Here is a 16,379-nt window from a genome sequence, read left to right on the forward strand (position 1 = left end):
AGGCGGACTCTCAACCACTGCGCCACCAGGGAAGCCCCCACTAACTTTATTTTTAATATCTAATATTACCTAATAATTAACAGCATGTTAATACAAAACTGACTTTTAATTCTAGTTTCAAATATAAAACTCTTAAAAACATTCAAACATGATGTTTTGAATAGTTTTTCTCAGGCTGCTGAATATAAAAATATACCTTTTTTTATTTTCTGGAGCACTTTGGCACTCTCCTAGTTTTAACAATTCTCTGTACAACTGCAATCGTTCCATTTCTATAATTCTCAAGAGATCATCACGTGATTGTAACTCACTTTTCACCTCTGAGAGTCCTGCTGCCATGGCCTAAATAAAAACATCAAAAAATTTCAATCCTCACATTTGGATATCATGATGTATAACTTTTAAAAATATTTAACATCTATGAAGCAGACTAATTTCAAATGAACTGATATATCATCCTTTGCTGGCTCTGTCTTACAGAATTTCATTCATTTATTCAACAAATATTTACTGAGCTCTTACTCTGTGCTCAGCACTGAGGATACAGACACAGGATCTGTCCTCATGAGCTTACAGTCTAGTGATAAAGACAAAGAAGCATCCAAATATGGCCATACTGTATGAAAGAGGGAAACATAAAAGTATGAATAAAATATCAATGCATAAAATTTGAATGAATGCAAATAATTCCTAATTTAAATAAGATAATAGCCAAGAAAAATCTAATTTCAAAGCTGGCCAACAAAGTGAATTATAAACCATGGTTTACGGTTCCACTATTGCCCAATAGTAGCCCTACTTCAGCTGGTAACTAGAAATACCAGCAATCCTGTGAGCCCAGTGTTTTATTTGGCTAATAGCAGGGACTTGAGCAAGTTTAGAAGCTGTTGGGAAGGATCTAGTTGGGAGAGAGAAGGGGTAATACTAACAGTGTCAGGTTCCTGAGAAGGTAGGTGGGGTGGGTCCCAAAGCACAAGTGAAAGAACTGCCTAAAGCAAAGGAGTCCCTCTGCTCCTGCAGTAGGAAAGAAGGAAGGAAGATGGAATGGAGACACGTATATGCATTTGGAAATGGGGAGCTAGGAGAGGGGCTACCTGTTGGCTTTTATTTTCCTTGTGAAGGAAAAAGGCAATGTCAGGTCAGTGGAAGGAGAGGTGGAGGTGGGGGTAGGGGAGGGGTTTTTGAGAATGGAGAAGGTTTGAGATGGCCTTCAATGGGCATGGGAGAGTTAGTTGTTTGTAGCAACACAGTAGGACTCCTGGCAATGTTGATACTCATTTGAGGTTTGTACCCATGACCTGTTGAGTGATTTTCTCCAGCAGAACTTGGCTGTTCTCTGGGAGAGAGGAATGGAAGAGTCCTTTCATATCAACAGGTCTCCTCCACTCAATTACACAGAGAAATGAATATTTATTAATGTAATTAATATTAAATACATATTAATATATTTGATGTCCCAAGTCATCAAATCCATCGCCATTTTTATAGATGAGGAAATTGAGGGCCAGACTTGGTCCAAAGTTACATAGCTCATAAGTTGCAGATTCTGGAATGGAAAAATCCAGATCTTTTGTCTACTAGTTCAGTTAGAACATTCAAGACGCAAAAATAATTGTTTCGTGCAAAATAAGTAAAGCAGACCTGTAGCTTATCGGTAAAGTTGGGGGGGGGGTGTTGTTCTGAGGGCAGTGCTAATAAAGGCTGTAAAAAACCACTGTTGATATTTTCAAAAAATCATTTGTTCAATAATGCTTTATATATCAATAGTAGATTCATTCAAATATAATCCATATACCATAAAATGCACCCACTTAAAAGTGTACAGTTCGGTGGATTTGAGAATATTCACAAAGTTGTGCAAGCGTCACCACTATCTAATTCCATAACAGTTTCATCACTCCTAAAATAAACCACATACCCATTAGCAACCACTCCTCATTTTCCCTTCCTTCCAACCCCGGCAACCACTACCGTTATGTTGTGTCTCTATGGAATTACCTATTCTGCACAATTCATACAAATGGAATCATATGACATGTGGCCTTTTGTGACTGGTTTCTTTCTCTGGGCATAATGCTTCCAAGGTTCATCCATGTTGTAGCATGGATCAGTACTTCATTCCTTTTTATTAATTAAATTTAATTGTATAGATATACCACTTTATTCATCAATTGATGAACGTTTGGGTATTTCCTTTTTTTTTAGCTATTATGAATAATGCTGTTATGAAATTCATGTATAAGCTTTTACGTGGACATACGTTTTCTTATTCATTAATTCTTATGCAAAAATTCACAGCTTAGAATTATAATCATGTAGACAGTATAGGACATATGGGTTCCCAGATAAACTTTCTTTTTTTTTTTTTTACCAAAGTCTTAAATATAATGTATTATTTTCCAGGAGACCTAGAGACCTGGGCTCAGTAAAAGACCTAGCTGCAATACTTTTGCCCCAGAAATTCCTGGCTGATTTGGAAATAAGAATGAAAATATATTCAAATAGGTGACCTAACAGACTTGTTTGGATAAAGTCCTTGTCTCAAACGTGGGGATTTTTCAGATGAGGTTAAAATTCCAAAATAAACAAAAGAAATGTGAAACAATAGATTAGCAAATAGAAAGACAAATTAACTTGATGTGAATTTCATCGATTACTTTACCCAATTGAGGAAGGCACTCTCCCGGCTCCCTGCATTGCAGATTTACTACCAGGGAGCAATCTAACATGAACCTGCGTGTAGAAGAGGGGGCCTGCCTTCACTTGGGGAAGGGGTGGGGTACAAAAGGGCTCTAACTCCAGGACAATGAAATGTAGTGTTACCATGGAATTCTGTAAAATGTGATAATAATGGAGTCTATTTGTGTACTGTCATTAGAAAATAATACCTAAAAGAGAGACATTTGGGGCTTCCCTGGTGGCGCAGTGGTTGGGAGTCCGCCTGCCGATGCAGGAGACACAGGTTCGTGCCCCGGTCCGGGAGGATCCCACGTGCCATGGAGCGGCTGGGCCCGTGAGCCATGGCCGCTGAGCCTGCGCGTCCGGAGCCTGTGCTCCGCAACGGGAGAGGCCACAACAGTGAGAGGCCCGCGTCCCGCAAAAAAAAAAAAAAAAAAAAAAAAGAGTGACATTTGGAGATATCATTAAGGGAAAAAAAAGCTTCTTTGTGATCTAGCTGCACAGGTAGAAGAATTTATGTTAGAATTGAAACTTTTACAATAATAATGATTTGACAGGTTTTTCTAACATGAAGGAATATGTGAAAGTTTTTAATTACAATTGACAGCATTATGTAAAATTGATTAGAAAGTGCAAAAAAATAAGCTTTGTTGATATTGATAAATTGAGTTGTTTTTTGACTTGTGTCATATCCCTTTGAATTCAATGTTAATAATACTGAGTTGACACAAGAATTGGTGATTTAACGTAGATTAGGTGATTTAACATTAGCATGCTTTTGTATAAAAGTCAAATCAATTATTTGTCAGTGTGGATGCAAATATTCAGGAAAAATGATTCTTTGGTACTTGATTCAGTTACTGAAATACTTTCAAGTTTGCTTGGAACAACTTGGGTATGTAAATCTCTACTTTTTTAACTGTAAATTTTATGAAATCTTAATACAGATTGGGAACTTCCGGTGAATACTAAACATCTAAATTGAGATGTGTAAGTGTAACATACACACCAGATTTTGAAGACTTAGTATGAAAAGAAATGTAAAATATCTCATTAATAATTTTTTACATTGATTATATGTTGAAATGATAACTCTTTGGATATATGCTGTGTTACATAAAGTTTATTACAATTATCTATTAATTTCACCCATTTCGTATTACTTCTTTTAATGTGGCTACTAGAAAAGTTTAAATTACATTTGTGGTTCGCATTATATTTCTATTGGACAGTGCTGCTCTAGTACCTTAATGACACATTAACAAGCAAACAAAAAAAGTCCATTTTTTTGGCATAGATATTAGAAAAAATGCAGAACAATTTATTTCTGTCATTAACTGCCAATGGGAAATATCGTACACTTTCAAAATGTGAGTAATGCAGCACAGTAAATAAACATATGCAATGGAATTAATAGCTATGCTGACACATTTCAAGGTTGTGGAAAGACAAGTGAGAAGGTGTGATTCGTGTGAAAATTCAGATGCAGCTGGAATTAAAGTGTGTTGTAAGCTAAAGAGAATTTTATATACAATAAGTGACAGTAATTCAGACTGAAATGGTTGTCTTTTTAAATTCATGTGCAAGATGTGGAACACCATCATATGACAGTTTTGCAAAACGAGAAGAGAAACTTCTTTCTAAATACATGCACTGGTTACAGTGATTATTCACTTCTAATTATTCCCATTTGGTAAAATATAAATTTTGTAAAACTAGTTTGAGGCCCATCTGTTTAGTTAGAAATGTGCTTAATGGTTTGAGAGAAGCAGTGAGTTTGAACCCTTAATCACCTATCAAGCAGTAAATAATTGATACTTATTCTAAAGCAAAAGAATGAAACGTAAGTAAAATTTGGAAGTAAAACAGGGAAAAGGCCAAACAAAAGCATCATTTTCAGCATTTTTTTCTAGTTGCATCAAAATTAATTAGTGTTTTCCTGGAAGTAGAAATCTTAGCTTTTAGACACCTTGAAGTTTTTGAAGCAAATTACTTCTCAAAAATCTTTTCATTCAAACTATAATATATATTTTTGTGTGTGTGTGTGAAACATACTCCAGAATAATTTGCTTTTTTTTTCTGCAAGTGAACCCTTGTGGTCCTGGTGCAGCCTCTAGCAGTATAAAGACAGCTGCAAAATGTAAATTTAAGTCGTCTTTAAATCAGGGCCAGAGGTGTGACCCGTGGCCCCTGTCCAGGGGGAGGAAGGGGAAGCAGCCCCTGGGAGGAAGGGGAGCCTGTCAGAACTAGCAGTCACACAAACCCAGCTCCATCAGGACTGGTGGGCTGATGGCGAGCTAAACACTAGAAAGCACCTGGACAAGCTCTAGAGCAGAAGAGGAGGGGCTCGTCTCACTTACATTCTAGTGAATCCAGAGAAAACATCATCAATAACTTTTCTGTTTCTAGAAGATGTATGACTTTCTCAGTGTTTAGCATTTGTGGTTTAGCCTGGTTTGTGTACATCTGCTTTCTCATTTGTATTGGAATAACACCCCCTCCCCAAACAAAGCTGGAGTTTGGGGTGGGAAGCTGTACTTCTCGTAGAAATGCCACAGGATAGGAGAAGCTGGGAGCCTGTGCTCTGTCCCCTTGCCAACGTGGGGACAGGGGAACACAGAAGATAGATGCTGGCAGAGAAAGAAGTGAAAGGATGAATCCCATACGTAATCCCACATACAATGTAGCAGAAGGAGGGAAGGAGAAGTCGGCCCAACACTAAGAAGTGACCCTGGGAAGAAGAGCCTGAGGTGGAATATCTTAGAGAAGTGGGAGTCTGCTCAGGCAGTGACCTGGAAAGGTGACCTCAGCCTGAGGAGGGAATAGAGTGGGACTAAGAAATGGGCCAACTGACACAGAGGAATCAGTAGAAAGAGGCTGAATGTTTGCTGGTGGGAGATAAGACCTAGAATGGGAGAGAAAACCACAGAATGTCTCAAGTAACCGGGAGAGCTATGAATAAGAAATATATATTTAGTCGAGAAACTGGTAATGATCAATTTTGATGAATGCCGCATAACCTTCTTAGCAGTTCCAAGAGAGAGACAAAAAAAAGATTTTTGAGTTAAGAAAAAAATTAATCCTTGGAAAAACCATCCATCACATCTACCAAGCTGGAGTTACCTCCTATTTGGTAAACGATTATGATAAGGTTAATGGCGATAAATCACAGGGAGTGACCCTCATGCCTCTCAGGGAGGTGATTAGATTGTCAAACCCTTAATCATTTCCTGGGTCTCCAGCCCAGGACTCCTGAGAGGCAAAGAGGCACAGTGTCAGAGAGAATGAACACTGGGGACAGAGGGTGTGGTGTGGCTAAAGGGCCATGGTTTTTAGGAAGAGAGGTCTGTGAGAGACCACTGTTCTACGGCACTGGTAATATTTATTATCACATCGCTGCAGAACCCGAGTGCACCTAGTGGGGAAAAGTACCCACGGGAACACTGAACTTACTCATCAAGTAAGAATTACTTATTAAGAGGAAATATGAGCTGAATTTACATATGTAATAAAAAATTAGCTTTCTAATCCACATGCCTGTTGAGTCATCATTTGTACAACTCATGGGCTACAACAGTTGAAAAACAAATAAATCCTTACCTGGCACTGTCTTTGGTACATTTTCAGTTCTTGTAAGAGCTTCTGATTTTCATCTTGTAACTTATTCCTGCTTAGCGCTATTTCACTCACAGCTGATTTTAATTTTTCAATAATGAACTCATCTCTTTCATTGGTTTCACAACTGGTATCTGGTTCGCATATCCAAGGAACTTCAGAGCTGCTGTCTTCTTCGATGCCCTGTTTTTTACTATTTAGTGGAGTCTGGTAACTTTGTGCCTGTTTCAGAGAAATATGAAAATTGTATCAGTTAATGAAGAATATCGTATTTAAGCTTACATAAAGTTCAAGAATGATAGAAAAGAATTAGTAAAAACATATATTATTAGATAATGAAGCTTTGTCCTTCATAATTCAGTGTTGTGTTTATTCTAAAACCTCAATTTCAGGTGGCATAAAGAGAAAATATATCTGTATAACCTCAGAGCAAAGATGCAGAGTAGAGTAGATGGCTTTTGCTAGGGAATTCTTATTCAGCAAAAAAGAAAATATAGAAGATATGAAAAAAAGCATGGATTCAATTACATAATAGCTGAAAATGTCTCTATGACAAAAAATAAACAAAATAAAAAAAATCTGGATTGTACAAAGAAGTTGTCAACATGTATAACAAGGGTAATTTCTGATGTACAAAAACTTCTACACATCAATAAGAAAAAGACAAACAACACAAAAGAAAAGTGGGCAAAGTTTATGCACAGGCAATTCACAGAAGAGGAAATGAAAAAGGCTGAGAAACACAAGAAGAGATGCTCAACCTTACAAGTAGTCAGAGAAACGTAAAGCAAATGAAGTCAAGGTTACTATTAGTCCATCAAGTTAGTAAAAATCAAAAGACAGATAGTCCATGCTGGTGAGAGTAGGGGTAGTCTTGTTGCCTGTTCATGAATTATAAATTACTATCATTTTTAAGAAAGGAATCTGCTAATATTTATTAAAATTTTGAATGAATGAACACACCCTTTGGCTCAGCGATCATTTCTAGGATTTTTATTTAACAAAACGAAAGTATTTGTATTTAAAGATGTACATACAAGGGTATTTGTTACACTACTGTAATAGCAGAAAACTGGAAACAACCTGAGTGTTAGTTAATAAGGAAATGATTGAAAGAATTATGGTACATCTGCGATATACTATGGTATATATGATATATATACACTATATACTTTGAAATATTTTAATTAAGTAGTGACTCAAAAGGCTATTCATGGCTTATTAAGTAAAAAAGCAAAATTAAAAAAAGAAAAATATACAATTTCCACACAAGCATATATTTACATATTTGTACAAACAAAAGAAAATGTATGTGAAGATAAACACCTAATTGTTAACAGTGTTTATAGTAAATGGATAAGAATGAAATAGAGGATGAGGCTATCAGTTTTACATCACATTATTTTGTATTGTTGAATTCAGGGAACATGTATAACATATAATTCAAGTAACTTAAAGAAAGAATGAAAAATAAGTATATATCAAACAAAAATGTTTCTTACCAGCTTTAATAAAAATTCAAAATTCCTTAGGTAAGCCTTTAAGGCTTATTACAATCTAATATCCAACTCGCCAGCCTTCCCTCCCGCCTACTGCCCCTTCACCTCCCACATGGACTTCCAGCCAATTGGCCCACTTTCCATTCCCTGAATTTGCCTTTTGCTCTCTTGCCTCAGTGACTTTGCTCATGTTATTTCCACCACCTGGAATACATTCTCTCTTGTCTCAAAATATAGCCATTCTTCTTCTAGGCCCAGGCCTAGTCCCACCCCTGCTGGAGGATGTTTCCTGACTCTGTCAGTCCAAATTTTTCTCGTACTCCTTCGACCTCCAAAAGGATTTGTATCCTTTTCATTCACTTGTCATTAATTATCTGTAAACCTGTACATGTATTATCTGTGTCTAGGCTGTAAGGTTCTAGAGTGCCAGGACCAAGCAATCTTAAGACTTTCTAAATGACTTGCTCATAGGCATGCAAAAACATGTTATTTAATGACATAATAACAATGGAGACTTTTAATAGCACCACCTTCTGAGACATACAGACTAAAGTCACCATTACAGATATTTCATGCACTTGTAACTCTACCCAGTGTTGAACCTACTCTGGTTATTTTCCCTTAGTTGGCATTTGTATCTGTAGAAGGATTACATGCTGAATGGTAAAGAGAGTAATAGTATTTAACTTCTAATTTATTCTGATTTAGAGGATAGTATTAGATAATGTACCTGAAATGGATTACACTTCTCAGATAATACTTTTTGTTGAGCATCTAAAGAAACCAGATGAGTCTGATATAGTAACTCCTGCTTGTCCCATTCTCTTGACTTTGCTCTAAATTCCTTTAAAAAGTGGAGAGAGAAATATAAATTGAAAAAATTATTCATTTTAAAGCACGATGAACAGGGCTTCTTTCATTTGTACATCTTTCTTCTGAGAAAAAAAGTACATCCATTCTTTCCCCATTAGGAAAACAAAAAAGTATCAAATCACTCATCTTGGATTTAGTAATAGATATATCTTCTAATTTTTGCTAGGAAAGTATGGAATCGAATCCGCTATTTTATTTTTATTTTTAATTTTTATTGGAGTATAGTTCCTTTACTGCATCTTTTTAAAAATAAGGATTTTTGTTTGTTAAAAATATAAAAAAAATTTTATAACAAATACTGATAACAAATAGCAGAGTTTCAAACAATTTTTTGCATCAACCAGTACTTCCTTTCTATTTCCTGAGCTGACACCAGAAGTTTTCTTCCCTTCTTTCATTCTTTACACTCAGTCACCAAACCTGCTCTCTTGTTTTTGAGGGAGTGGGGCTTGGACTGATTTAGTGACTTTGTCCCCTGTGGCTTTCAAAACTGTTATCCCAGGTGAAGCCAAGATAGACCCATTCTTGAGAACAGACAGAACAACCATCTCAGGCCTCCTTTAGGCAGTACCAACTGGGCTAAGCTGGGGAAGAAGTGCTAGAACTACTTGATACAGCATGCTCTCAGTTCTTCACCGTTTTGCTCAAGTAGTGTCTTCATGGAGCCTGGTTATCTGTTCACAAATTTATAAGAGGAAAGAATGTGGCTTTGGGAATCCCAGAGAAAACTTCACTGCTTCTCAATTTTGCCTAGGGCTGGCCATCATATCTCATCTTTCTGTCCAGGCTGTAAGCAACTTAAGGGTAAGGACTATGTATTTCATTACTTTTGTATTGCTCACAGTGCATGACAAAGTGTCAGGCACCACGTACAGGGATGTACAAACAAAAGCATGGTATTAATATTTCCAAAAATGTAAACATTTCTAACTAAATTTTGCAAAGAAAACAATGTGGTTGGAAACAAACTCTATAGTTACTTAGTCCATAGCGATATATTACTGAATGTAGATACATGGCATGAATACATTGATGTTTCCAATTATCAGCTCAGTAGTATTAATTGTAGTATTAGTAGTATTAGTGTCCAGCAGGTACTGTGGAGAGAGGAGAATTTGGAAATATTTCATGATTAAAAGAAACAAATTTTCGAAAGAAAAAATCAATTTATATATAAAATAAAGTAGGGAAATATACATGTAAATAATTGTAAAGTATTAGTACAATAATAGTGCCACATAAAAGCCATGCAGATGATGCCATGATTATCTTAGCCATCCCCAATAATATGTCAATTGGAAAAGAGTTCATTTGGCTAGAGAGATTGGCTATGTTTTGAAGATGGTTGAAATGACTGGATTGGCTAGCTGGAAAATAAATATACTAATTTAGAGAATGAAAGCTACAACTTGCTTAAAATGAGAATATGGCATTTCATATTTTCTATAGAGAAATGATTTTAAAGAATATTTGAGGAAATCTTCATTTTATAAATCCAAAAGTCCCAAAATAATCAGTGAAAGAAGGCTATAAATTGGGAGGCTTTTATAGTAATTAAAGGTGACCTGAAATTGTGTGGTGGTAAGAAAGATGGAGAAATATAGATAGACCCTGTTTTAAATATATAATAATACCCTGATAAATAGACCATATTTATTAAGATAAATGGAGACAGTTCATTTAAAGTTATTGATTTTGATTCTGACATTTGACAATTTAAAATTAGGTACATGAAAACAGGGTCTTCAGAAATAGTGACAAATTTACAAAACTAGGTACACTTCAAATCAGTACAAGGTGGATTAAAAAATTGCCGTTTAATTTAGAAAGGAGTATTTGGAGTCAGAAGTCAAAATGTGGGCAAGGTTGACTTGCACAGTTCATATCTTTCAATGATATTAATACTTAACACCCAACAATCTCAATCTTGACAATAAATATTTCCCAGCATGCTTTAGGAGGAGGCAGGAACATCAGCCTCACTTCCTTACAAATTCTACAACAGGTAGAAATGAGGCCAAGAATGAGGCCAAACAAGGCTAAAAATGTGTGTCACAAACATATAGGCTGGTCCTTATAACAGTCCTGGCTTCCTCGGTCTTACAGATGTATTGGTTTCAAGATCAGTAAACAAGTAAGCACAATATCTCCAGCAGTCATGGGGCCGTGCAAAGACAGAGAAAAGCTTTATGAGGATTTTGTAGAGACTGGAGGTGTCGGCCCAGGCTCCAGCTCCAGAGGCTCTGTACACTTGCTTAAACCTCTAGAGTACGTTTTCCACAGCTAGAAACCTTTTCTGGGTCTTTAAGTTTGAGAGTGGATCAGAGGCATTAAAATCAAAGTTTCTAGGAGAAGCTATATTATTATATATAGTTTTTAATCCCTCTACAAAATCTTGAGAGGTAGAATGACCAGTTCTTTAGTGATTACTGTATGTCAGGGACTCTACAAACCTCCACTTGCAAGATAGTTTTAACTTTTTAGTATGAAAATGTCCATACTTACATAAAAGTAGAGAGTAAAACAAACTCCCATATACCCTTCACCCAGCTTAACTACTGTCAACTCAGTCCATCTATATTTCATCTATCGCTCCACCCATTCTTGTTGGAGTATTTTAAGGCAACTTCCAGACTTCATGTATTTTTACCTCCAAATGCTTGAGTGTGCATCTAAGCACACATACACACACATATATTTTTTTCTTCCATAACCACAATGTCACTTATAATTTTAGCCCCCATTTATTGGTGAAAACTGTAATCTCTGTGAAGTTAACAGCTTGTCTAAAGGTCACAGGGCAAATAAATGAGTCAGTCAGGTCCTATTTTAAGTTGTAAACTGTCAGGTTCTTCCACTATAGCAAGCTGCTTCCCATTGCTCGATCGCTGTACCAGTGTATAAATGTTTGTCCCCAAGGAGAAACATGCTTAGATGTAGACTAAAACTGGAACAGCCCATCTCCTACACATTAAGTTTTCAGATGCTTCTAAGCAAAAACAGGTACATGAAGCATTTCTGTAATAAAGTAGATTAAACTGTATCTACATAGTGTGCTTAAAAATGTTTGTATAAGTACAAACATATCAAGTCATACTTTGCTACTAATTTCCACTATAATTTCATGAGATACATTTTATATAAATATTTAGCTCCCTAAATGTAAAATGTATATATACAAAGTACTTAATTTAAGGCTTTTTCTTTGTCCAAACAATTTATATGAATGTAATTCTCCCACTAATCCCCATGAGAAGTCAATCAAATGGAACATCAGTGACTTAACTGCATTTTCAGTGAAAGCTCGTGTATATTATGTCGCAATCTTTGGGCATTTTCTGTGAGACCAGAATATTTCAGAAGCCAGTCGAGTTACACCATTGCAAGAGCCAGGGAGTTATACACAGTGCATTTTCCTAGAGGGTCAACCTTACTCAGTGGTAGTAATTTTGTATTTAAAAGAAGGTACATTTATTATTCAGTACAATATAAAATTTGCAGGAATTTAAAAACTAAAACCAAAGACTTCCAACAAATTTCTTGCAATAGGCTGGTTTTAGGACTGTGATTCCAGATTTTTTTTTTTTCCTGCTCTTAAAAATATTTTGGAGGAAAAGTTTGAGAAGGACTTAATTGAAGAATCATGATAAAGATGAAGAAGTATGAAACAGAGCAAGGACAATTAGATAGGAGAAAGACAGAGATAAGAGGCATTAGACAAAGGAAAGGGGCAAATCTGGGCTGGAATATGAGAGTAAGAGAAAGGAACAGATCAAAGATTCCTAAGAGGTTTCTACCTGGGTGATTGGGAAGTACAGAACCATTGATCTATTAACAAAGTAGAAGAAACTGAAATCATTGGCTGACGGTGGGAGAAGCTGGGGTTTAGGGCTTGAGAACAGTGAAAAAAAAAATGACTGGGATAACATGATAGGGGTCAACTTGAGGTCAATTAAAAAACAATGATTGAGCAGCACTGGGAATTTAGCTAAGGTTAGAGAACAGGGATTCATACTAGAATCTATTTGCTGTTATGTGACCAGTAGCAGGAATGCTCAAGGGCACAGGGAAGAAAAATAGCTGGTTTATTTTTTCCAAGGTTGGAAAGTTAAGGGGATTAAAATAAGTGTATCTATGCCATAGTAAACCTTTATAGGGACTGAGATTTTAGAAGTTCCGGGTAACATGGGGTAGCTATATTGGAGTGGCACTACCTCTTCAAAGAAAAGATCCTGAAACTACAAGCTCTGTTCTGAAAACTGCTATGAGGCTTCTTTGGGATTTAAGTACCTAATAGTTAAACAGCCATTAAAAGATTTACTAGACACTCGCTTTAAGTGACCCCAGGGATGTCCTTCAATTTCACTCAACATCTGCAGTTCCTTTGAACTTTTTTTTTTGCTCTCCAAAAATGCTGATATACATAAAAGATGTATAAATCGAAGTGATGTTTTAATTCACTAAGTGCCTGAAGGGAAGGTGCACTAAGAAAATATATTCAATGAGAAGTTGATTTCTAATGGAGTTTGTTACCACAGCGGTACATGTCATTGTGTACACTAGAGACAAATAGCCCTCAATAGCAACAACAAAAACCAATCTCAATACACAGGGAGAAACTAAGAAAATATAGCTCACCTCTAATTTCTGGTTCAAATTGCTCAGTTCAAAGGGTATTTCTTCTTTGACGTGTGGTACTTCTTTTTGTTGAAATTTATTTTGTTTCATCTGGTGTAATCTCAGTTTTTCAAAGCTATTAGTTAGTTTGGAGAACTGTAAATAATACAGAATGATAACATTTTACTATTGGTTATTTCTAACTCGATTTCACGATAGTTCTTTTCTTGTGTACCTCTTTCAAAATTTAAGTCACGATTAGGAAATGCAGTAAAGCTTAAATGTTCCAATTAGTGAAGATAGAACTAGTTATTAAAACTAAATTATTGAAGCTGAACGCAATTCAGCTTTCATGTAAATTTGGAACTTCATTAACTGCACAGTTAAACAGCGATTCACTTGATAAAATGTTTTGTTCAGTTTTGTCTTAACCATATGTAGCAAGGCTCAAAATTTAAAACAACCAAGTTTTTTTCTTATTTTTATTTAGTGACATCTTGTGTTGACAATTTTAATTTCAGTAACTCAATCTATAAAATTACCAACTTACACTCCATTTAAGAAAACTGAGGACTTAATTTAAAAGATACAAACAACATACACCTATTCATATTGATATAAGTTTAAGTAAAATTAAATATCAAGCTTGATATGATCATTTTCTTACCAGTAATTCTTTTTTTTTTTTTTTAACATCTTTATTGGAGTATAATTGCTTTACAATGGTATGTTAGTTTCAGCTTCACAACAAAATGAATCAGTTATATATATACATATATTCCCATATCTCTTCCCGCTTGCGTCTCCCTCCCTCCCACCCTCCCTATCCCACCCCTCCAGGCGGTCACAAAGCACCGAGCTGATCTCCCTGTGCTATGCGGCTGCTTCCCACTAGCTATCTACCTTACGTTTGGTAGTGTATATATGTCCATGCCTCTTTATCGCTTTGTCACCGTTTACCCTTCCCCCTCCCCATAGCCTCAAGTCCATTCTCTAGTAAGTCTGTGTCTTTATTCCTGTTTCACCCCTAGGTTTTTCATGACATTTTTTTTTTTTAAATTCCATATATATGTGTTAGCATACGGTATTTGTCTCTCTCTTTCTGACTTACTTCACTCTGTATGACAGACTCTAGGTCTATCCACCTCATTACAAATAGCTCAATTTCGTCTCTTTTTATGGCTGAGTAATATTCCATTGTATATATGTGCCACATCTTCTTTATCCATTCATCCGATGATGGACACTTAGGTTGTTTCCATCTCTGGGCTATTGTAAATAGAGCTGCAATGAACATTTTGGTACATGACTCTTTTTGAATTATGGTTTTCTCAGGGTATATGCCCAGTAGTGGGATTGCTGGGTCATATGGTAGTTCTATTTGTAGCTTTTTAAGGAACCTCCATACTGTTCTCCACAGTGGCTGTATCAGTTTACATTCCCACCAACAGTGTAAGAGGGTTCCCTTTTCTCCACACCCTCTCCAGCATTTATTGTTTCTAGATTTTTTGATGATGGCCATTCTGACTGGTGTGAGATGATATCTCATTGTAGTTTTGATTTGCATTCCTCTCATGATTAGTGATGTTGAGCATTCTTTCATGTGTTTGTTGGCACTCTGTATATCTTCTTTGGAGAAATGTCTATTTAGGTCTTCTGCCCATTTTTGGATTGGGTTGTTTGTTTTTTTGTTATTAAGCTGCATGAGCTGCTTATAAATTTTGGAGATCAATCCTTTGTCAGTTGCTTCATTTGCAAATATTTTCTCCCATTCTGAGGGTTGTCTTTTGGTCTTCTTTATGGTTTCCTTTGCTGCGCAAAAGCTTTTAAGTTTCAATAGGTCCCATTTGTTTACTCTTCTTTTTATTTCCATTTCTCTAGGAGGTGGGTCAAAAAGGACCTTTCTGTGATTTATGTCATAGAGTGTTCTGCCTATGTTTTCCTCTAAGAGTTTGATAGTTTCTGGCCTTACATTTAGGTCTTTAATCCATTTTGAGCTTATTTTTGTGTACGGTGTTAGGGAGTGATCTAATTTCATACTTTTACATGTAGCTGTCCAGTTTTCCCAGCACCACTTACTGAATAGGCTGTCCTTTCTCCACTGTACATTTCTGCCTTCTTTGTCAAAGATAAGGTGACCATATGTGCGTGGGTTTATCTCTGGGCTTTCTATCCTGTTCCATTGATCTATCTTTCTGTTTTTGTGCCAGTACCATACCGTCTTGATAACTGTAGCTTTGTAGTATAGTCTGAAGTCTGGGAGCCTGATTCCTCCAGTTCCTTCTTTCGTTCTCAAGATTGCTTTGGCTATTCGGGGTCTTTTGTGTTTCCATACAAATTGCAAAATTTTTTGTTCTAGTTCTGTGAAAAATGCCAGTGGTAGTTTGATAGGGATTGCATTGAATCTATAGATTGCTTTCGGTAGTAGAGTCATTTTCACAATGTTGATTCTTCCAATCCAAGAACATGGTATATCTCTCCATCTATTTGTATCATCTTTAATTTCTTTCATCAGTGTCTTATAATTTTCTGCATACAGATCTTTTGTCTCCTTAGGTAGGTTTATTCCTAGATATTTTATTCTTTTTGTTGCAATGGTAAATGGGAGTGTTTTCTTGATTTCACTTTCAGATTTTTCATCATTAGTATATAGGAATGCCAGAGATTTCTGTGCATTAATTTTGTATCCTGCCACTTTACCAAATTCATTGATTAGCTCTAGTAGTTTTCTGGTAGCATCTTTAGGGTTCTCTATGTATAGGATCATGTCATCTGCAAACAGTGACAGCTTTACTTCTTCTTTTCCGATTTGGATTCCTTTTATTTCCTTTTCTTCTCTGATTGCTGTGGCTAAAACTTCCAAAACTATGTTGAATAAGAGTGGTGAAAGTGGGCAACCTTGTCTTGTTCCTGATCTTAGTGGAAATGCTTTCAGTTTTTCACCATTGAGGATGATGTTTGCTGTGGGCTTGTCATATATGGCCTTTATTATGTTGAGGAAAGTTCCCTCTATGCCTACTTTCTGCAGGGTTTTTATCATAAATGGGTGTTGAATTTTGTCAAAAGCTTTCTCTGCATCTATTGAGATGATCATAT

The 16,379-nt window shown here is 36.1% G+C and overlaps 1 protein-coding gene across 1 annotated transcript in view; it reads right to left on the minus strand.

Annotated features, from left to right (window-relative positions):
• The window catches only part of DEUP1 (deuterosome assembly protein 1), a gene marked incomplete at both ends in the record, with an annotated part of 108,107 nt that overhangs the window by 52,032 nt on the left and 39,696 nt on the right, over positions 1-16,379 (minus strand). The window contains 4 exons of the mRNA XM_082844060.1: positions 197-342; positions 6,280-6,516; positions 8,524-8,637; positions 13,305-13,439. Of these exons, the coding sequence (XP_082700186.1) occupies positions 197-342; positions 6,280-6,516; positions 8,524-8,637; positions 13,305-13,439 (632 nt within the window). The remainder of the gene's footprint in view (positions 1-196; positions 343-6,279; positions 6,517-8,523; positions 8,638-13,304; positions 13,440-16,379) is intronic.

This window comes from Leucopleurus acutus (genome assembly GCF_964270905.1).
Source record: "Leucopleurus acutus genome assembly, chromosome: 8".
NCBI classification, from domain to species: domain Eukaryota; kingdom Metazoa; phylum Chordata; class Mammalia; order Artiodactyla; family Delphinidae; genus Leucopleurus; species Leucopleurus acutus.